Source organism: Eucalyptus grandis, chromosome 2 (genome assembly GCF_016545825.1).
Source record: "Eucalyptus grandis isolate ANBG69807.140 chromosome 2, ASM1654582v1, whole genome shotgun sequence".
Lineage (NCBI taxonomy): Eukaryota > Viridiplantae > Streptophyta > Magnoliopsida > Myrtales > Myrtaceae > Eucalyptus > Eucalyptus grandis.
Window position 1 is genome coordinate 3,832,741 of NC_052613.1, and position 22,577 is coordinate 3,855,317.

Below are 22,577 nucleotides of genomic sequence, written 5' to 3' on the forward strand. Positions count from 1 at the left end.
CGACTCTTCACATTTCTAATACTCTCATCGGTTGTCCCACAAATTGTATTTCAATTCAAAGATTTTTTCTAATGAGTTCATATTATATATTAGAAAATCGGTTAGCAGAGATCCTTACACGAAGCTCAGACTTAGAGTAATTAATGACCTCAATGACTTGTACTTCAAAACTAAAAAACGCTGCATATTATAAAATAATTAGGTTCACATCATAATATAAAGGACTCAAGTAGCATCTAATTGATTCAATTATGATGCGCATTTATACTTGTGCATATGTATAATTGGTGGATAAATAATATGGTGGAGTAAATTAAACATTCGACCAAACAAAAAAAAAAAAACGGAATATGGAAAATTTTGACCCTGGATACGGTACTCAATCAGAAAGCAAGTACATTAATTTGATGGTCATATATAGTCTTTTGCTTTTCTAGGTTTTTGGAGAGTTTTTTTTTTTTTAAATTTTCCTTTGTATTTTAAAAAAAAAATTGATTTTTTTTTATCTCATAATCAATAGGATCATTTAATGTGGAGGATTCGAGCGTGTATGGTGAAAAATTACTAAATTAGATGTGAATATAATGAAGAGTAAGTTCTCTACCTTATTAAGTTTTGTCAAAAGTACTTTTGACACCCCCTGCATTTTCAACATTTGCTTTAACCCCTTGTCAAGTACAAAAGATAAAGGATAAAAGGAGCTTGTGTGGAAATTGCTAATGTGACATTCACATCATCCTTTCAATCTCGAAAAACTTTTAAAAGGGAAGAATTCTAAAAGAATTTCGAAATGAGAAAATTAAAAGCATTGTCAGACTTTACCCATTCGCAAGAGAGAACCCTTTGCCAACAATTGCTATGACCATTTTGGATCCCTAAAGCCCTAGCTAAGGCGAGAGAGGATTACTGCTCTTGATCATGGAGTAGAGGGCTGCTCAACATGACCCTAATTAAATTGTCGGTCATAATTAATTATAAGTACAGGCGATACCCATTGACGATGATCATATATATTATTATTTTCAATTGGCTAGCATTGATCCAACAACGATAATCTCATTTCACGGGTCTAGTGAATTTAAGTCTCCATAAGAATCTAAAAATAGAAAGAACAGATTTCAATACACAATGAAAAACATTGAAAATATATATATTACTAAATATGATCATTAATTTTTTTAAAAAGCTTTTTTTTTTTTTTTTTTACGAGAATGCATTTAACAATTCACGTGGCGACAATAACCGTCCTCCAAGATTAGCAACAAATAAGGTTCGCCGCGTGGCGGGCCACCGCGATCAAGAACAAGTGAAAACAGAAAGCAAGAACCGGCAGTTGCAGGCCTTCTTTCGTTTGCAAATCTGGTTGGAGGGATTGGATTGGAAGGAGGGAAGAAGAAGAAGGAAGGAAGGAAGGAAGGAAGAGAGGTGGAGGTCGTGGTGGCGGGGGGCGAGAAGTCGTCTTCTTCTCTCCTCTGACATTCCACCTCTGTCAAAAAAACTTGTTTTTTTTTTCATTACATTAAATCGAAAGAAAAAAAAAATTACCTTTTGTTGCTGTCGTCGTCGTTGTTGTTTCTTGCCCGTTGTCTTTGATTTCCCAGCCTGCCCCTACCCGTTTGTCTTCTCTCTCCCTCTCTCCCCCCTCTTGTCTTCATCCATAGCTGTTTTTTCAATTATATATTATTATGCACAGTTGAAACGCAGACACCCCACCAAGAAAAGGGAATAAATTTCGTTACTTTGGGGGCTCTTGCGCTTATATCATCTCTGTAAAGGAGATATTTTTTCTGGGTTTTCTAAAATTCATTCGCCCGCGTATATATATTCCCTTGTATTGGGTTGGATGTCTCCCTAGAAAAGACCCGGAGGAGCACAATCGTTTAGGTCTGGTCATTCGAAGGTATGTCTTCTGAAGCTTCCATGGCTTTTCCGTTGTTCCAGTTGGGACCTTGTCTTCTTTGCCTGTGGTGGGTTCATGTTCGGAGAGCCAATTTCTTGATTTGTTGTTCTTGGTTGGTTTCTTGGCTGTTGCTCGTTTCTCTTGTTTGTCTCGTTTCTGGGCATGTTTTATTGGGGATATGGGACACTTCTTGATGTGGGTAAGATTTGATTTGCAAAGATCTAGTGTGTCATGGGTTACGGCTTTTGCGTTTGCGTTTACTTGTTCGAAAATCAGAAGGGAAAGAAACTTGGGAAAGCTCTTGGAGCGGTTACGAGATTGCGAAGATCGAATCTTTTGTTTACTGATGTGACATTCACGTTACCGTAAGATTGGGCAACTGTTTGAGTTAATTCCTGTGTTCTTGATCTTGGTAGTTTGGACCATGAATCACTGTTTCATTGTGAAATGACCGTTTGCAGATAAATTATTTAGTCTAAATTCGGAGTTTGAGAATGCCTGGAATTGTAATGGATGGAACCAACGGAGAAGAAATAGTGAGCGAAGTTGATAACGGAAACGCCGCACCTTTTAAGGAAAGTCCAGTCGATAATAGATCACCTAAGAGCCCTGCCAGTCAGCAGAGCCATCAAAGCCATCAAAGTCATCAAAGTGCTCGTCATGAGGTCCCCGTTGATGGAGTGGTGGACACCTCCATTGAGAAGCTTTATGCAAACGTGTATGAAATGCAGAGTTCTGATCATTCTCCTTCTAGACAGAGCTTTGAGTCTGAGGGTGATGAGTCCAGGATTGATTCTGAGTTGCGCCATCTTGTTGGTGGTGAAATGAGGGAGGTGGAGATAATGGAAGAGGATGAGGTTGAGAAACCCGAGGATGACAGTCACAGTGATGCTACTTCCAAGAAGGATAGTCCATCTTCTAGTAAGAAGTCAGGGAAGCTTGAGAAGGCCCGATCCCCCAGTACGAAATCTGTTTCTTCTGGAAAATCAAAGAAAGCTTCTCATTCTCGGATGGAATTGGAAGCGACATCGAGACCATCTCCTAAGACCAAGAGTCCTTCTGAAAAACCTCCTATTGATAGAAGGAATGACAAGAATGCAAAAAAGTCAAATGCAAATGTCACCTCTGCGAAGAAGCTAAAAAATCTATCTCCAGTGGGCCGAAGGTACAGAATGGAACTTCAAATTCACCTGAATCTGGATTGGGTAATCCTGATTTAGGGCCATTTTTGTTGAAGCAAGCAAGGGATTTGGTATCTTCAGGGGATAACCCTCAGAAAGCTCTTGAGTTGGCACTCCGAGCAGCAAAGTCATTTGAATTATGTGCAAATGGCAAACCCAGCTTAGAGCTGGTTATGTGTTTACATGTTACTGCCGCAATATACTGCAGCTTAGGCCAGTACAGTGAGGCAATTCCTGTTCTTGAGCGGGCAATTGAGATACCTGATGTTGAGGAAGGTCAAGACCATGCTCTGCAAAGTTTGCAGGCCACATGCAGTTGGGTGATACCTATGCAATGTTGGGCCAGCTTGAGAATTCAATAAGGTGCTATACCACAGGGTTGGAGGTTCAGAAACAGGTACTGGGTGAAAGGGATCCTAGAGTTGGTGAGACGTATCGGTATCTGGCCGAAGCTCATGTTCAAGCATTGCAGTTTGATGAGGCTCAGCAGTTTTGTCAGATGGCCCTTGACTTTCATCACGAGAATGGTTCACCTGCTTCTCTTGAGGAAGCAGCAGATCGGAGGCTTATGGGCCTTATATGTGAAACCAAGGGGGATCATGAAGCTGCTCTTGAACATCTGGTTTTAGCTAGCATGGCCATGGTCGCAAATGGCCAGGAGGTGGAGGTGGCTTCTGTTGATATCAGTATCGGTGACGCATATTTGTCTCTGTCTAGATATGATGAGGCTGTGTTTGCTTATCAGAAAGCTCTGACAGTTTTCAAGACCGCCAAAGGAGAGAACCATCCTTCTGTAGCTTGTGTGTTTGTCCGTCTGGCTGAGTTGTATAACAAGACGGGGAAGTTTAGAGAAGCAAAGTCATACTGTGAAAATGCTTTAAGAATTTATGAGAAGCCTGCGCATGGGATACCTCCTGAGGAATTTGCTACTGGTCTAACTGATGTATCTGCCATATATGAGTCAATGAACGAATTGGAGGAAGCAATTAAATTGCTTGAGAAGGCACTTAAGATATATAATGATGCCCCGGGCCAGCAAAGCACAGTAGCTGGGATTGAAGCCCAGATGGGGGTCATGTATTACATGCTGGGGAACTATTCTGATTCATACGCATCATTTAACAATGCCATAACTAAACTTCGTGCAAGCGGGGAGAGGAAGTCTGCCTTTTTTGGTATTGCTCTTAATCAAATGGGGCTAGCTTGTGTGCAGCGTTATGCAATAAATGAGGCTGCTGAATTGTTCGAAGAAGCCAAGAACATTTTAGAAGAAGAATACGGGCCTTATCATCCTGATACCCTTGGTGTGTATAGCAATCTGGCAGGCACTTATGATGCTATCGGCAGGTCCCCACTCTTTACCTTTTTCTTCTTCTTTCCTCTATTTGGTTTCCTCTTTCATAAGATGAAATCTGATATGGTTCTGCACTTAAGCATGTCAAAAGATGTGCTATATTCTTGAGTGAACTTGCATCAGGGGTTTGCCTATAAAGGCAGTGATAGATTTGTTGCTACAATCCATTTGAGGAGCATCGATAAGATAGAATATCTTTTAGGTGTCTGCTTGTGGCTAGGAAGTTTTGAGTTTCTAGAATCTTATTTGCGTGTAGAAAGAAGCGTCCTAACTATTAATTGTTTACTTTTTCTCACTGATCCTTTTTAAATGACAATAGGTTGGATGACGCAATAAAGATCCTGGAGTATGTTGTAGAGATGAGAGAAGAAAAGCTTGGGACAGCGAACCCTGATGTGGATGATGAGAAGAGGAGGTTGGCTGAGTTACTGAAAGAAGCAGGCAAGGTTCGGAGCAGAAAAGGCAGGTCCTTGGAGAACCTCCTCGATGCTAACATTCAGACTGTAAATAGCAATGGCATTAAGGTATGACAGCGATGGTCACCGATGCAGAATGAACATATGTATCATAGATCTTACTTAAAGAAACACAGAGTTGGTGAACAAAAAGAGATGAACAGGAGGGCATTGGTGTTTGTGCAATCATCTTTTTCTGGCACATGCAATACAGGGCGGAAGTTCCTTTCATTGTTTGTTTATATTGTTATGATGATCGTATTACCTTCCGGAAGAAAGCGGTTACATTGTCGTAATTTATTCAACAGGTTTGAGGATATTTATTCATAGTTTTCCTCACATTTGTACTGGGATGAGTTTTATCCCAAAGTTATACGATACATCGATAGCTGCATCATACAGGTGTTGGCAGTTTGCACGTTCTTTTTCCTTCCCTTGTGCTTTTAATTCCCGTGTCCATTATGTATCCTCGGTCCCTTCTCTGGACCTCTGTAAATGATGTTCAGATATACGTTGATTGTTCGCTGAAATGATGAAGGGTTGCTTAATCATGGTAGTAGTACTGTTATTTATTGATGCAGTTGGATGGTCAATTATAAGGTACGAATGGATGTGGATAAGGTCTATTCATGTTTGGTTATGTACATAACAATCAGATAATACACAACTTCAATAATGATTTTGTGTTCATCCAATCAAGTTGTGCTTGGGACCCCATTTGAATGCTTTATATAGAATCATGGGGGAGTGGGTGCTGGTGGACGGTCAATCTCAAATCATGCTAGCCTTTTCGATGTCGGCGATAGCTTTGGGCTTTCGGTTTTACCATCGTTTTGATTTTTTGGAACTGATTTGGCTATGAAGTCTTTGAGCAAGAACTGTTCTCTTCGAAGATTGTATTATTGATTCAAGAGAACGTGGGCTGGAGAGAGTTGGCTTCTCTGATGAGTAGCTACCGTGTGAAGGGAATAATAGCCGAAAAGCATTGCGGGTGTCACGTAATCTGTGATATCCGACATGTGAACTCTCTAGACAAGCTCAAATCAACTTTTTCAGACATGGGAAAGCTAATGGATCTGCTGTCTCCCTGTTAAGACAATGAGAGAAAGGAGAGAAGAAAAACTCTTGCATGATTTCAAACATGTAAAATGATAAGCGGGTGTTATTCAAACACGACACGAAATTAGCGTGGTTTTCTTGGGGTTTCTACTTGTCCAAACACTTCTCTTGTACTTTCGCAGTTTTTAATATTACACAATAGTTGTGTCTATTTGAATGTCCAAAGGAGATCAGTTTTATGAGATAAAATTTGTTTTCAAATTGCTTTTGATGTAGATCTTAACATCAACCAAGAAAAAATTATCAAAATTAGAGAACTTGATTAGAGTCATCCTCACCAGCCGCGATATACAGCTTATGTAAAATGGGTCTTGAGCTGAGTTTCTGGGAGAACGATACACAACACCACGTGAGAGGATACCAAGCTCTGCTAAAAAATTTTGCAGTTTGCACATAAACTAGAAAAAAACACTTTATATGCTTTCTGTTCCTTAAGCGGTTTGAAAAAAAAAAAAAGGGAAGATGATTTATGTTATTTTTACCATCACATATCACATGGTATGTTTACCCAATTGTCATAATTCATTTCCTGAAACTTTTAATATCAATATGGTCTTATGGAGTAATAAAACAAAAAATTGTAACTAGCACTTTGACAGGATAAACATTTTTTAATAGAGATGACATTGCATAATTTTTTAATATTTTTTTTTTTAAAATCAGCCGAAACTACACGTTGCTTTTAATCAAGAAACACTTAAACAAATTAGAAATAAAATATATATTGTTTTCCTTTTGTACAAAATTTATTTATTTTTTTCAATCAGAGAAACAGAGGACTACTGTGGTTCGGCTTAAACCCTCGTCTGTCCGAAACGACACGAACAAAAAGAGCAGAACACAAGCCTCCCGCTTTGAAAGCCTCTGTTCTCCGACCAAAACCCTGCAAAGGTTCAACCTTTCCTGCTCGTTCTCGCTTCCGAGAGTCCAATTCCTCGTTCAAGATCGGAACTTTCGAAGTGCAAGAGCACCCACCAAAGAAACGAAGCCCCTGAATTCGAAAGGCGTCGACTTTGTGAGTTCTTGTTCTCTCGGACCCTTTTCTTGATTCTTCCCCCCTCGGGACCCATTAGCTTTCGCGGCGAGTTGGACAAATTTTGGAAACTTGACCAGCTGGGTACGTTGGTATTTCGTTGCTGTGTAGCGAAAACCCGCCATGGAGAATAAGCCATCGAGTTTTGTTGATCGCCCAGTTGTGAGTGCTTTCTCTCTGATTGGTTCCTTCCCCATTTGATAGCGTTTCTTGCTGTTAGTGTCTCGCTGCTTGATGACTTATAGCGTGCGCGTTGATGCATTCGGGTTAGGTACCGGGAGACGTGGTTCTTGATCTGTCGAAAATGTCTAATCAGACTATAAAGATTGGCGGCGGCCTTCGTCAGGTTTTTCCTTTCTTTTCTTATATAGTGCCAAATTTAGTTTCGTTTTTATATGCTGGTTCTGTGAAACTTTTGATGGAAATCGTCAAGATGATGAATTGAATTTGATTTGGCCACTTAAGTGATTGGTTTACTGTACTCCATCAGAATGCGGGGAATGCCATTGCGTTGTTCTTGTTTTCGTGTTTTCTCCTCACTCTTTAATTTTCTCTATTGCAGTTTTCTCAACATGGTTCACCTTGTTTAAGATTACTAACGGATTTTTGTAAGAAAAATTGATTTTTGAATCATTTGCATTGTCATATATTTGGCTTATACATTTGGCTACTGATGAGCACTGTCCAAGTTAGAGATTGATGCACGTGAGTTTTCTACCTCTGAGGTTTTTGTTTTCCTGAATGCATTGTCTGATGGCTTTGAGGGATATGATTGTGGATTGAGTGGCCTAGGATGAGGGAATTTGCGATACATATTTCATTGAAAATTCCACAAGCATAATACTGGGACCTGATGATCTTATGAAGTTCGGGTCTTTCTAGCTGTGAGTACTTTATTCTGGAAAACAAAATTGCTTATGCCTTATTTTGCCAGTGACGGTCAAAATAGTTTGCCGTATAGAGGATCAGCTCTTTCAAGTCCTGCTTCCAGTTTTGATAGTGTAGAAAAGAAACATATTCTTAGAGGTCTTGTTTCCTCATGTGGAAAATTGAAGATGGTTGATTTTTCTTTTTCTTATTGAAGAAGAATAGCATTAATTCTTATTTGGGCACCCTTTGTCTTTACAGGAATCTGATTTTATTACAGTCATGAAGGCTGGGAAACTAAGGTTCTCGAAACCAAATAAATACTGGGTCGAAAGCTCTCAAAAGAGGGTGAGTATTTCATCTAGTTTGCTCTTGACAAGATTTTGCCGGGATAAAGGGCAACTGTCATATTCTGCTTTAATACTCAGGGGGTATCCTGTCCGTCTTTCGTTGAGCAACAATTCAATAGCCACCCAGGAAAAGATGACCAATTGTTTTTTGTCGAGAAGGCTTTGTTAGTCTTTTGGTTTATCTTCATTAGCATAGGAAGGTTTTTTTGAATGTGTCATAAGGCACTCCAGGACAACTAGTGGCTACCTATCCAACTGATCACACAGCACCAGTTGTTATGTACTTGCTTATTTTTCTCCATAGAAAAATAATTTGAAAACTCTTGTTGCTTCATTGTTGGTTGGGTGGACAGTCACGTGTGCTCCTAGAGCACTTGAAAGTTCTCCTCACGAGGACCTATGTAGATGTTAACACTGGGATAGAGTTTCAACATAACTTTGCTTTAGTATTTAGACTGGAGCTCATCTAGAAGGGACACAAATATGGTTCCAGGACTGAATATGGACAGTTTATTTGATGTGAGAAGTGAAGCGTATTTGGAGAAAATATAAAAGGGACTAACTTATTGTGTTGATGGATTTTCATTATGTTCTTCCTAAATGATTGGGTCTGTGGTTAAATATATGTTGGAATTGGGCTGCCACTGGCTATTGATCCGTCTCTTCCAATGGATGTTAAGTTCTTCCGGTACTTTTCATTTTATTTGAAATAGCTAGTTGTCAAACTTTGGATATTTATGGATCAAAAACCTGAGTTTTTTAGGCGCAATGCTGTTTAGATGCGGCTAAACTGAATTAGGGCCTAAAAATTTCACCAAACCTTGCAGTTTCTAAGTATTTGAATTGATCTTTACAGTCTTAGTGGTCTAACTTGTGCCCTCCAGACAGAAATAGGCATAAATAAACGCAAGGTAGTTTAAATCTCGGCATGAAGTTCTACTGCTCGAGTAATTTTAAATGTTGAACAGGGAAACCAAATTCCCAGGCAGTCTGCATCATGGAGGTTTAAATGCTTTAGGTTTTTGGCAAATTGAAGAGTTGTACATGGTTATTTAGCATTATGAAAAAAATTATTGTTCTCTGCAGTATATGCCTTGTGTGGAAGACACTGTCCTTGGAATCGTGGTCGACACTAAAGCAGAGGTAAGTTGCCTCTGAATTGTCATGACTTGATCCATCCTCGTACAAGAGATGTTCTAACTGCCACACCTTGTTGATAACATGCCTTATTTGAGGCGAAGAATCTTCCTCAGTCATTTATTAGAGAGAGTAGTGATATCTATGGTGAGGAAATGTATGGTTGAAGCTCATGTGCGTTTGCTTTCTCTTTTCTTCTTCTTCTTCTTCTTCTTCTCTCTCTCTCTCTCTCTCTCTCTCTCTTTAATTTCCCTTTGAAATGAAGTCATGTAACATAGGGTAATGCGGTGGGAAGCAAGGTCTGTTAGAATGAGAAGCTATGTGAGATGATACGGAATTTTCTTATCAGGTGGCCAGATCTTCTTCTAGCATTTCTGAAACTGTCATGGATTCCCTGGGTAGTAGACTATAGACAATAAACAAGCTATTGTTTGGTTTACTAGTACCTGGCTTATAGTCAGTTTGATTACCTTCAATTTAGAACAGATTGAACAAGGTGTCACGTATCAAATGAAAAAATAGAAGAAAAGATTGAAAAAGGGTAAACTTGTTCAAAGTTACCCCGCAGCACCAGTAAAGTGATTACCTTTCTTGGCAGAATTGGATTCTGAACTGCAAGAATATAAAGGAAAGGGTAATGCCTGAAAGAGAAGCCAGTAATTTGGAGACATTAAACTAAATGTTACCCATATAAATTGAATGATAGCAGGGGAGTTAGATTCTACGCATAAGGACCAATATGGCAATGGCAAACAATTATCTCTGCTACTATAAGACGAATGAGGCAATGACAAGCAATTAAGATCAATGTATGATCTCATTTACTGTGTATGGCATTAGCTGTAGGAATATATATATATATGTTGCTGAAGGTTTCTGTGGATAATGAGGTGTCCTTGTTAATGTTTCAGAGATTCTTAGTTAGTCATAATGCCTCTGTTCATGTTCTGCTTTCTAATATGCTTGTTCAGGTGTTGGCATCTCTCCTGCTTAATATGTTATTATTTGTCCAATATGAAATGATGTCGACTTAGCTTTCCATGAATGGCTTATATTTATTGTTGTTATCACATTCGTCTTTAACCTTCTTACACTAATTTTCATCTAATTACAGAACTTCCTTGTTGACATCAAAGGACCAGCATTGGCCTTTTTGCCTGTACTTGCCTTTGAAGGAGGAACTAGAAGAAACATACCAAAGTTTGAGGTACGTGGTGTTTCTTTTGATTTTTGCGGATGCATGAAGTAGTTCTGCAATAATTCCTTAACAGAGAAATTTTACTACTAATGGACACTCTCTAAGTGTACTGCTCTGTTTCATGAAGATTCAGCTGCATTATTTGCTGAATGGTAATTTTTGGTCAAGCATGCATTCAAATCTTCTGACAAAGATAAGAATCATAACATGATCGAAAAATCTGGCTTCTCAACCACATCATATTCTAGAAATGGAGGAAGCAATCATAATCACTAAAGGATGAGAAAGCGGTGATTAATTCTAGATTCATGATTAAAAATCAATAATCGTAGCAGATTCCCCGTTTCTTGTCAAAGATCTGAGCTGTATTATTAGAAGTAACGATTATAGCCTTGTAGGTGCTGGTTCATCAAATTTTTTGGTCATGGATGTTATTTACCTGTTACTATTCTCATATTGATAGATGAAGCATTTGGCCTGCGAAAAACTATAGAAGTGAATTTTTTGTCAAGGAATGATGTATATGAAGGATATGGTGGTTGTATGACGAATTATGACTAAGCCTGAATTGTTTATGGTCGTGTGACTTACATATTCATGATAGCATTACCATGCCTAACTTAGTTTTATATGCTGTAGCAAGGGACTTTGCTTTATGCTCGGGTTGCGAAAGCAAATCCCGGTACTAATCCAGAGCTGTCATGTACAGATGGTGAGTTTGCTTGAATCTGCCATGCATTCATGTCATCTGTGCGATTTCACTTATCTCTAATTAGTGTTTTACATTTATGCATGCTTGCTGAGTTATGATTTTGTTTTGTCAATTAGCAAGCGGGAAAGCAGCAGAATTCGGACCCCTCAAAGATGGTTACTCGTTTGAGTGTTCAACTGGTCTATCAAGGATGTAATTTGCTCTTCCATCCTACTTGTTGGGCATTCACAAAAGTTTAAGACACGAACATGATCGCTCTATTCTATTGATCATTTACCTATTTCTATTTTCGTTTTCTAGGCTGCTAAGTTCGCCAACCTGTCCAGTTCTCGAGGAATTTGGCAAGAAGTTATCTTTCGAGATAGCAGCTGGCTTGAATGGCCGGGTCTGGGTATGTTGCTTATGCTTGATTAGGACATGGATACCATCTCTGTGAATCATAATGCCATCATTCTTTTCAGTGTAAAATTCATTGAGCCTGCTTAACAGCTTTTAAACCTTTTCCTCTTTATAGTTGGTCCAGATGACAAATTGCATACGTTAAAAGTTATCATTAAATTTCAGGTAAATGCGGCATCTCCATCTACCACAATTGTTGTTTCTAATGCGATTATGAAGTCGGAGTCCTTAAGTGGGGTGCAGCAGAGAATTATGGTTCGGAAGCTGCTCGATAGAATTCAATGATCCGTTTTTTGTTCAAAAAATCGTTTTATCCCTCCCTTGGCAAGGTAATCTTATCTCTTTGTTGCCAGATAAATCAATTTCACTGATACAATTTTGTGAAAAAAGTTATTTTTCTCCCTCAATGATCCACGGTCTAAAAGTTTTGATCTTTCTGATGCGGCAGCTTGTGTATGTCCTCGCAAGCGGATAGAGTGCAAATGAAGGTACAAGGTGAAGATTGCCATCGAAATCCAGCTATCTACGCTCATGCAGGAACTTGTAGTGAAATTCATTAACCTTCAATATATGGATGGGGCCAATTTGACAGGTCTTTCTTTCTCTTTTTGGTGCAATGACGTGAGTTGTGGATATATTTTGTGAAACGCGTTTTTCTTCTTCTTTATTGGAAGTAATACAACTAGAGCATAAAAACAGACGAGTTGTCTTAAAATCTCATGAAGACATTGCTTGCTGTTTGCCACCGCGACTATCAATGGCGACGAGTTGGGATCGTCGCCATCGACAACCTCGTCTCCAGCCACTTTAGCTGCTCTCAACAACCACATGTCTTGTTTAAGCCATTTGTTGTTTTCAACAACCACCCGAGGTGGTCTTTCTTAGTCTCTTGATGTTGATTATATGCGCTCTCTCTAGTGTGCTTTGCTGAGTTTTGATTTCATGGGGTTTTACATTCCAAAGTCGGGTGCTTCCCATTCCTTGCATATCTACAAACCCTAGAGAAAACAGACATGGCCGGTTTGCATTGACACCAAAAAAAAAAATCTAGATAGGCTAACGGAAAGATAAATCTTTTTAAGTACGGAAGATGGAGAGATTTATTGAATGATGAAGTTTAATTTTTTTTTGTTTTTTTTGTCAACTTTATTCTTACATTACACCTTAAGTAGCGGGCGGAAGATGGAGTTTCCATCCCATCCCCCTTCCTCTCACCTTCCCCTTCCATGTTGGAAGAGTGGCCACTGGGGTGAATCCCAGTGGTTAATGATGAAGTTTAGTTAAAGTCTGCATTTTTTTGTTGGTCATCTCTGTCCATGATCCGTCTACTTTGACAATTGTTCGACCCACATCGAGATGGGAGGATCGTTTAGAAAGTTCGAAACTTATTATATAGAATCTAATTTAATTGCAAACTTTAGAATGTGTCAATATAGTTTAAAATCTTTTTGATGATTTGCCAATCGAATCTTAAATATTTCAATTAGGTTATTTAGTCCTAAATGTTTTAATTATTTGTAAATTTAATTCTAAATCTTTTGACAATTTATCAATATAATCATTTCGGTTAAATATCTAAATAATAAGTTTTAGAGCAAATATTTAAAAGGTTTAGAATTAAATTAACACAATTAAAATGTTTATAATTGAATTGGTATTCATATAATAAATTTAAGATTTTTTGGGTAATTATTTCCATCAAGACGAAGTATCTTTATTTTCTCAAATAAAAACTCGGAATAAATTTTGTTTAAAATAAAGACCTAAAGTGGCATTGGTTGTTTCAAATAAGGGCTTAAAGTGGTTTTGGTTGTTTCAAATAAGAACCCGATCTCGCCGGTCGATTAAATTTTCCGACCGATCAAAGATATTTTCGTTATTTACCATTTTCCCTTATTTTCTTCCTTTTTTCTTCTTTCTTTCCATTTTTTTTTTTTTTTTTGGTACTTCTTCTTCCTCTTCGCCGATGGTCGGCTGACCATCAACGATGCCCATAGAGGGTTGGGCAAGGGTTGCCCTTGCCTCGATGAGGGCCACCCACGTCGGCCACAGGCAAGGCAACCTCGCCTTGGGCCATTTGTGAGGTCTACCCTCGTGAGCCCTAAGTAAGGGTGGCCTCGCCGCCCCGGATGAGGGGTCAACCACCCTAACCAGAGCCGACGAGATCGCCCACCCTTGTCGACCGTGGGCAAGGCCACCCTCGCTAGATCTAACGAGGGTCAGCCTTAGGTGAGGGCTTGACCATCCTCGCTAGCGGGCAACAACCCTCGCCAGCCCTTACCAGCGGCTAGTCTAGCAAGGGTTAGCCTTGCCTGGGGCGATGAGGGCCAACCTCATAGATGGCCCTTGGGTGAGAGTCGCCTCGTCGGCGAGGGCAGCCCTCCGGCCACCGATGAAGAGGAAGAAGAACCAAAAAAAAAAAAAAAAAGACAAATGACGAAAATGTTTTTGATTGTCAAGAAGTTAGGTTTTTTTAAAATATATATATCACTTCATATCTTCATTTGAAACAACTATCCACTTCAAATCCTTATTTGAAAAGTTATGTTACTTTAAATCATTATTTAAAATAAAGTTCACTTGAGTCTTTTTTTCAATATTTTCTAAATTTAAGGTTTTTGGATAATTATTTCCATCGAGAGGAGGAGAGTCAAACCATCGGGAACTAGTTACGTTGCTCATTAGAAGACATAACATCCTCCTCCAAACATACGACAAGATACAACCGGATGCTCTTAATTACAATCCCTGAACGGGTAGAGATAGGGATGGGTCCACGGGGTCTAATACTGATCAAAGGTCTAGTCGCATTGAATGCCTCTTGGCTTTGCAATCACCGTGCTGCTGATCAATCACTTATTCCACCGGATGCCTCCACCCAACTGCGCTAGACAGCCTCACGTCCTAATGAAGTACGCCATGCAACTGCACGCACTGCGCTTCCAGGATCTTCTCACCGAGTCTCCCCGGCTCCACAAAACCAGAAATATAAAATGGAAAATTGAAATGAAGGCAAGGGAATCTGACTCAAAGCAAAGTCCCGTCGTTCAGGAACTAGGAAAACATTCGTCCTGGCCTTTCTGGGGCCGCTGCCGTTGCATTAAACTCATGTCCCGTCCACCTTTGGAGCCATTGCGTTGCATTAAAGGCACCCCTCTATAATTTAGGCGTCCTTTCACATTCATCGACCAACTACAGCCTCTGCATCCTTCGTTCCTGTTCAAGTCTGGTACTATTCACTACTGTTCGGGACTCGTGATCATGTTTTGATCCGTTCCTGAGCGTGAGGGAGTTCGTGTGAAATGATTTGACTAGTGATGGGAATTTAGGTAGTTCACTGTAAATGAGTTTTTCTATTTTTTTTTTTAATATTCATGTTGAAGAATTGCCATGTGTAATTGAAATATAGTTAATATATATTTTTTGAGTCGTAGCTTAACGACTTACAAAGATGAGTCTGACCGAATTCGTTTAATGGGTTTAGATTTGAATTTTCTGTTGTGAGAGATGCAGTTTCAAAAATTATTTCCTTGCAAAAGTAGCCGATCCTAGGGTGGAAAAAGGGGTATAATTCATTCACGTGGAATCTACCTCTAACCCTATGAATTTCCTGCCTACTTTTTACATTTTCATATTTTTCACAGATTAGATATTATAAATTATATAATGCTTGTCATTGGCTCATGATGCTGTCTACTTTCCTAGGGATATATAGGTGGTGCCCTGTGGATGTATTGTCCATTTGGGTTCTTAAATTTCTTGGGCATTAATTGATTCCAATCACCTTGGCATCAAATGTACTTAAGTGATAGGTCACAAAATACTAGGTAAAATTGTCCTAAAATCCTTAAAAATTTTACATGTTTTATCAATTAAATCCTAAATATTCTCAAATTTTATTAATTGAATCAATCTGATCAATTTTAACTGTAAATCACTGACTTGATAATCTAGTCAACATCAACCGTCCTACATGGTATGATGAATAATAACATAAACAAATTTTAATATTTTCATTTTTTTTTGTCTTTTTCTTTTTTCTTTTCCTTTTCTTTATTTTATTTTTCTTCTTTTTTGGTTCAAAAAGCCAACAAGGCCACCAGCCAAGGGCTACAAGCCCTCACAGGCCTTAGGAGGAATCAAGGGGGTGATCCTTGGTTAGAGGTGGGCGGAAGTTGTTGGCCCTCAACTAGTGGCCAACTGCCCTTCTGGCCCTTGAACCAAAAAAGAAAGAAAAGAAAAGGGAAGGAATTTTTTTTAAATAAAAGATAATGAAATATTATTTCAATTGTCAATATTCGTATTAGTTGTGTCACGTAAAATAGTCAACATCCATGTCAACAATTTCCAATTAAAATTAGCCTTGTAAAAAGATTTGAGACTCATTGGCAAAATTAAAGGATTTATAAATAAATTGGCAAAAGTACAATAGGTTAAGGATTATTTTCTCCAAATTACTCTCATGTCCAACAAGCAACAACAACTTAGGAAGTAATTGGACAGGAGAGAATCCATTTCCTAATAAAATACCCCGATTTGTTTTACTCCGCCTAATATACACATGTAGAAATCTTCACAAAGTTGGTAGTAGCATTTGATTTTTGAAAGATCTATCAAATGTGTGTGATAATTCTATGAATAAGATGTATATTGAGACACGTTACGGAACAAAGAATCCTCTTCCTCTTTATTTTGCTTGAAGCCTATATGCTATATTCGAAGGATCTCGACTTTAATCCAGTTTTGTTTTGATTTTTAATTGGCACATTCCATAATACTATGTAAGTTAAGTGATAGGAAAGGCTCATGCAAAAACTCCATCCAGAGGAGGTACTACACAAGGTCAAGATTGGCATTTTGTATGTTTTGGCATGTTTCAATTTTTGTGAATGTTAAAAACCCTTCATTGTACTCATCCAAGCCCTTCTATTTTTTATGGATATTTCTCCTCTTCATCTTTCCTAAAAACCATATTAAAATTTCTTAAAAGATACATAACGAGATAAATATGCAATTTATGAATCTTGCAACTAAATCGCGTATTACTTTTTCCTAATATTAAGGACTCTTTTCATCTTCTTTTGCTAAAAGACTTCTTGAAAGGTACATAAATCCAACCAAAATCAGATACGATTCTTTAGGCGTTTGTCTCTCTCTGTTTTCTCAAGGAGTTCAGGCGAAACCGTCCCTAAGAACTTCAAATGCCGTCGCCATTTGCTCGTTAAGGTCGCCACATCTACGCAGTGACCTTAAAGCTTTTAGGGACGGTGCATTGAGCAGACCTTATAGGGTCGGCAACGTTTCATTGTCCTTAAAAGACCACTGCCGCCGGGACGGCCCTTGCATCTCCTGTCTCCCTATATAGAGTGCGGCCGGCTGAACATTATGGGGACGGAACAAAATTGTTCCTAAAAGTCGGAGCTTTGTCATTGAATTAGCAACGAGAGCATTTTCTTTTAAGTTAAATGACATATATAGTCCATTAACTTTGGCTAAATGTGCAATGTGGTTCTTAAACTTTAAATTTGTTTAATATGATCCCTGAACTATAGCTTAATGTGCAAAATCGTCTCTGAACTTTTAATTTATTCAATGTGAATGATGGACTTTTGATTTATGTTTAATTTAGTTTGTGGATTGTGGAAATATTCGATATTATTCCTAAACTATAATTAATGGAAGGACAACATTTCATACAGTCCAGGACTAATTTGAACATGTACCAAAAGTACATGGATCATATTGAATAAATTAAAAATTCATGGATAACATTACATATTAGACTAAAATTCAAGAATCACATTGCATATTTGGCCAAAATTTATGGATTGTGTGTACCAATATCCCTTTCTTTTATGAAGACAAAATGGTGCAATAAATAGCAAGAAAACATGTACGCACCTTGCTATCGAACTTTCATTGTCCAGGTGATAAACTTCGCACTATCGTGCATCAAGACAAAGCAAGAACAAGCAAGCAAGCCATCTTGCAATCAATACTCAAAAAAGATTCAAGATTCTATCCGAGAACTCCCCCGACAGCTCGACCCTTTATCAATGTCCCGCAGGTGTTCACCACTCTAATAAGCAACCCTATTGCAGCAGAGTAGAAAGAGACTATTAAAAAACAAATCCTATCCCAAATAGCTCTTGCCAATTTTTTGGACCACTTATTATATAGCAGAGATTTCATGAGCCCTTCTAGGAAGACATGTCTGCAAATTTCGGAAGCTCACCAAGGGAGATCACTTTCAAGAAAGCTATGGCTCGTGGCACCATTACAAAAGGGTCTGCAGAAGTCGAATCATCACATGCACAAAAAGCCTGAAGCCTTGTTTTGTGAGCAACAGTAACTTGACATGCACAGAATGTAGAATGACAACAAAAATCAAGGGTTGGGCCTTTGGATCATCTAGGGTACTTCACAGATACATCAGACAAAGTGTAAGACAAAAACGTTCCGAAACAGATTCGAGAACCATTCACATAACCTTAGCTTTGGTAACCTATACCTATGTGACTCTTCATATAAGTACTCTAGGATTTTCAAGAGAGAGGAGAGAGAATCGATAAAGACTAGGGCCTTGTTTAATAACACTCCGAATAATGTTTGATCATGTTCTTTGTTCCCCGAAATAAAAAGAGAACAGAAATCCGTTTATGAAATTTTTTATTTTTGAGAACAAAAATTCATTTTTTTATTCCTAAAAATAAATTTGGAGTAGAATCAAAAAGTAGAAAAATTATTTGTAGAAAAAGTTATTTCTTATTCTCAAGAATAATTCCTAATCAAGTCAAACTTTTTCTTTTCTTTTCTTTTCTTTTTTTCTCCTTCTCTCTTCTTCTTTCTCCCAGCCAATCACCAACCATTGTTGGCCACTACCGCAGTCGTTGACGGTGGTCGACAATTGGCTAGGCGAGGTCTAACGAGCTCGCCGAAGGTTCATTTTGCTACCACGAGCCTCGACCTCACAAACTGGGTAAGGTCAAGCCCCGCTTGGCCACCAACAAGCCTCAACCTCGCATCGCATGGGCAAGGTCAAGCCTCACTGGTGGTTAGGCAAGGCTCACTTGGCCACCGCAAGCTTTACTGGCCTAGATCTATGAGGTCAAGGATTACGATGGCCAGGCGAGCTCATCGACCTTGTCAAGAAGAGGAGAAAATGAAAAAGAAAAAAGAGAGAAAATATATATATAATAAAAGTATTAAAAAAAAAATTAAGAGTCCTACCACACGCATTTCTATCTGAGGAATAAAAATTTTAGGCAATTACCAAGTGCCTTTAAAAATTCAAAAATTATTCTCATAAACAAAATTAAAAAAATCATTTTTAAGCAAAAATTGTTCGCAGGAACAAAATGGTTACCAAACGCACTCTAGGTCTTTACTCAATTGAGTTCACATCTCACTTTATTAGAGAATGGTATTTATACCCAAACAATATGCACAAGAAAGGAAATACACAATCTTAAAAGGAAATTAACTATCTTAAAAAATAATGAAACATTAAATTATATCCTTGACATCTAATAATATCCCTAAGAGTATTCTCTAACAGAGAATTCTTTAGTATTCATAAGTATTCTCTTTCCGTGTCATCATGGTGTGTGAAGAGCATTTTTTATGTTTTAATACTTTCTTTAATATCAACCCATAACATTTTAGGATACATACGAACCAAAATAAAAATTCATGATTTTTCAAATTATAAGGTGCATAACCTGTGTAACTCCTTTTGTTACACAAGCCACCTTCATCATCATCATCGAAAAGTTGGAATATTTGACCGGCTATACAAATCAAGAGCTGAGTGATTTAGATTGGTTAAGAAAAGTACGCTCTGGTAATTAGACTTTTGGCAAATCGCTTGAGGTATCTTAAGCCAAAAAGAAATCCAAGAACAACTCCCCCAACGCCCCGAAAAGGGAAAAAGGGAAAACTCCTCCTTTCATCAGATTTGGAAAAGGGTAAAGTTGTTCAGAGTTACCCTGCAGCACCAATAAAGTGATTACCTTTCTTGGTAGAATTGGATTCTGAACTGCAAGAACGTAAAGGAAAGAGTAATGCCTGAAAGAGAAGCCAGTACATTCGGAGACATTAAACTAAATATCGCCCGTATAAAGTGAATGATAGCAGGAGAGTTGGATTATATGCACAAGGGCCAATATGGTAACGGCAAACTATTATCTCTGCTACTATAAGATCAATGAGGCAATGACAAGCAATTTAGATCAATGAATGATCTCATTCATTGTGTATACATTGCTTATATTTATTCTTGTTATCACATTTATTTTAACCTTCTTACACTAATTTTCATCTAATTACAGAACTTCCTTGTTGACATCAAAGGATCAGCATTGGCCTTTTTGCCTGTACTTGCCTTTGAAGGATGAACTAGACGAAACATAACGAAGTTTGAGGAACATGTTTTTTTTTTTAATATTTGTGGATGCATGCAATAGTTCTGCAATAATTCCTTAACGGAGAAATTTTGATACTAATGGGCTCTCTCTAAATGTACTGCTCTATTTCATGGAGATTCAGCTGCATTATTTGCCGAATGGTAATCGTTGGTCGAGCATGCATTCGAATCTTCATAACATGATCATGGAATCTGGCTTCTCAGCCACATCATAGTCTAGATAATGGAGGAAGCAATCATAACCACCAAAAAATGCAAAAGCGGTGATTAATTCCAGATTCATGATTAAAAATCAGTAATCGTAGCAGATTCACCGTTTCTTGTCCACATAAATATCTGAGCTCTATTATTAGAAGCAATGATTACAGCCTTGTACGTGCTGGTTCATCACTTTTTTTGTTCATGGATGTTATTTGCCTGTTACTATGCTCATATAGATAGATGAAGTATCTTGCCTGCGAGTAAATCGCTTATAAAACTACAGAAATGAATACTTTATCAAAGAATGATGTATATGAAGGATATGGTGGTTGTATGATGAATTATGACTAAGTTTGAATTGTTTACGGTTATGCGACCTACATATTCATGATAGCCTTCACATGCCCTAACTTAGTTTTGTATGCTATAGCAAGGGACTTAGCTTTATGCTCGGGTTGCGAAAGCAAATCCCGGTACCGGCCAAAGCTGTCATGTACGGATGGTGAGTTTGCTTGAATCAGTAGTGCTTTCATGTCATCTGTGCGATTTCATTTGTCTCTAGTTAGTGTTTCAGAGATATGCACACTCATACTCGTTGAGACGATTTTGTTTTATCAATTAGCAAGCGGGAAAGCAGCAGAATTTGGACCCCTGAAAGATGGTTACTCGTTTGAGTGTTCAACTGGTCTATCAAGGATGTAATATGCTCTTCCATCCTACTTGTAGGGCAATCACACAAGTTCTAGACATGAACATTATATCTCTATTCTAGTGATCATTTACCTCCATTTCTATTTTCCTTTTCGAGGCTGCTTAGTTTGCCAACCTGTCCAGTACTCAAGGAATTCGGCAAGAAGTTATCTTTCAAGATAGCAATCGGCTCGAATGGCCTATAAGAGTTTTTTTCTTTCTTTCTTTCTTTCTTTCTTTTAATGTGAATTACATTAATTGATATTGTAATTTACTGTTTTATGGAATTAGTCTACCAAAGTGAGATAAAATATCTCTTAATTAATCTAATATGAGACTAGCTAATGTCGGCCAAGTTGAGTCCAGCCGGCAATAAGAGAGTCTAGTTAAAAACTTTATAGATAGTATTAAAGTTTTTCTTCTAATCCCGACACACAATTATCCTTACATTAGAAGCATTTACTAAACGGTAAAAGATTAGGAATAGTCTTATTGAGCCAAAATACAAAGGGCAATAGAAAAGAAGTACTTAAGCTTTGAACCGTCGCAGTTTTGCATCAAAAGCGATGGATTCCAAATCAGGCGCGCAAGTCTTTTTATTTGATTACATATATGTTATTGATTCTAGTTATGGAGATCTTGGAGTGCACTTTTGAGTTTTACATTGCCAAATCTGGGTATGTTGCTCTATGCATGATTAGGACATCGATACCATCTGTGTGAATCATAATGCCAACACTCTTTTCGGTGTATAATTTACTGTTGCCTGCTGAGCAGCTTTTAAACATTTTCTTCTCTATAGTTGGTCTAGATTACAAATAGCATTCGTTAAAAGTTATCATATATTTCAGGAAAATGCGGCATCTCCATCTACCATAATTGTTGTTTCCAATGCGATTATGAAGTCGGAGTCCTTGAGTGGGGTGCAGCAGAGAATTATGGTCCAAAAGCTGCTCGATAGAATTCAGTGATCTATTTTTTATTCATATAAATCGTTTTATCCCTCCCTTCCCAAGGTAATATCATCTCATCGTTGCCAGATAAATCATTTTCCCGGATACAACCCTCAATGATCCAAGGTTTGAAAGTTTTGATCTTTCAGATGCGGCAGCTTGTGTATGTCCTCACAAGCCGATAGAGAGTGCAAATGAAAGTACAAGGTGAACATTGCCATCGAAATCCAGCTCTCTACGCTTATAGTGAAATTCTAGAACGCGAGGAACTTGTAGTGATATTCATTAACCTTCAAGTAATAGATGGGGCCAAGTTGACAGGTTTTTTTCTTCTTCTTTTTCTCTGTTTTGGTGCAATTTCAGAACGCGAGTTGTGGATATAATCTGTGAAACGCAATTTTTTTTCTGTAAGTAAAAGTTGTTGCAAGTAATACACCAAGAGCAAATGAGATAAAACAGGCGGGTTGTCTCTAAATCTCATGAAGACATTGCTTGCTGTTTGCCGCCGTGACTATCAATGGCGACGAGTAGCAATAATCGCCATTGACAACCACGTTTCCAACTACTTTAGCTGCTCTCAACAACCGCACCTCGGGGAGTTGT

The 22,577-nt window shown here is 38.2% G+C and overlaps 2 protein-coding genes and 1 pseudogene across 3 annotated transcripts; all 3 read left to right on the forward strand.

Annotated features, from left to right (window-relative positions):
- The first annotated feature begins 1,682 nt into the window (after positions 1-1,682).
- LOC104418639 (protein KINESIN LIGHT CHAIN-RELATED 3) lies at positions 1,683-5,441 on the forward strand. Its single transcript, XM_010030038.3, is given in 5 exon segments — positions 1,683-1,900; positions 2,362-3,042; positions 3,045-3,369; positions 3,372-4,428; positions 4,755-5,441. Coding segments are annotated over 4 exon segments (2,241 nt in total). The 5' UTR covers positions 1,683-1,900; positions 2,362-2,394; the 3' UTR covers positions 4,966-5,441.
- Positions 5,442-6,815: 1,374 nt separating this feature from the next.
- LOC104418660 (putative exosome complex component rrp40) lies at positions 6,816-22,014 on the forward strand. 2 transcript variants are annotated; one of them, XM_010030073.3, is made up of 11 exons: positions 6,817-7,024; positions 7,154-7,204; positions 7,314-7,388; positions 8,171-8,257; positions 9,346-9,402; positions 10,511-10,603; positions 11,234-11,306; positions 11,423-11,498; positions 11,607-11,697; positions 11,871-12,034; positions 12,154-12,450. In XM_010030073.3, exons 2-10 carry the CDS (start codon positions 7,166-7,168, stop codon positions 11,988-11,990), a joined length of 711 nt encoding a protein of 236 aa, XP_010028375.2. In that variant the 5' UTR covers positions 6,817-7,024; positions 7,154-7,165; the 3' UTR covers positions 11,991-12,034; positions 12,154-12,450. The 2 variants fall into 2 exon arrangements, with proteins under 2 accessions (XP_039163755.1, XP_010028375.2); XM_039307821.1 differs by lacking the exon at positions 12,154-12,450 and adding an exon at positions 21,997-22,014 and having other exon boundaries at positions 6,816-7,204; positions 11,871-11,995.
- Positions 19,872-21,992, forward strand: LOC120290265 (annotated as a pseudogene).
- Positions 22,015-22,577: the final 563 nt, after the last annotated feature.

Excerpts from the sequence above, each read along its gene's own strand:
- LOC104418660 (XM_039307821.1), top strand. The coding sequence starts at position 7,166 with ATGGAGAATAAGCCATCGAGTTTTGTTGATCGCCCAGTT. Across the intron at positions 7,205-7,313 it reads GTTTTGTTGATCGCCCAGTT|GTACCGGGAGACGTGGTTCT; the intron begins GTGAGTGCTTTC and ends CATTCGGGTTAG. Across the intron at positions 10,604-11,233 it reads GAAACATACCAAAGTTTGAG|CAAGGGACTTTGCTTTATGC; the intron begins GTACGTGGTGTT and ends TATATGCTGTAG.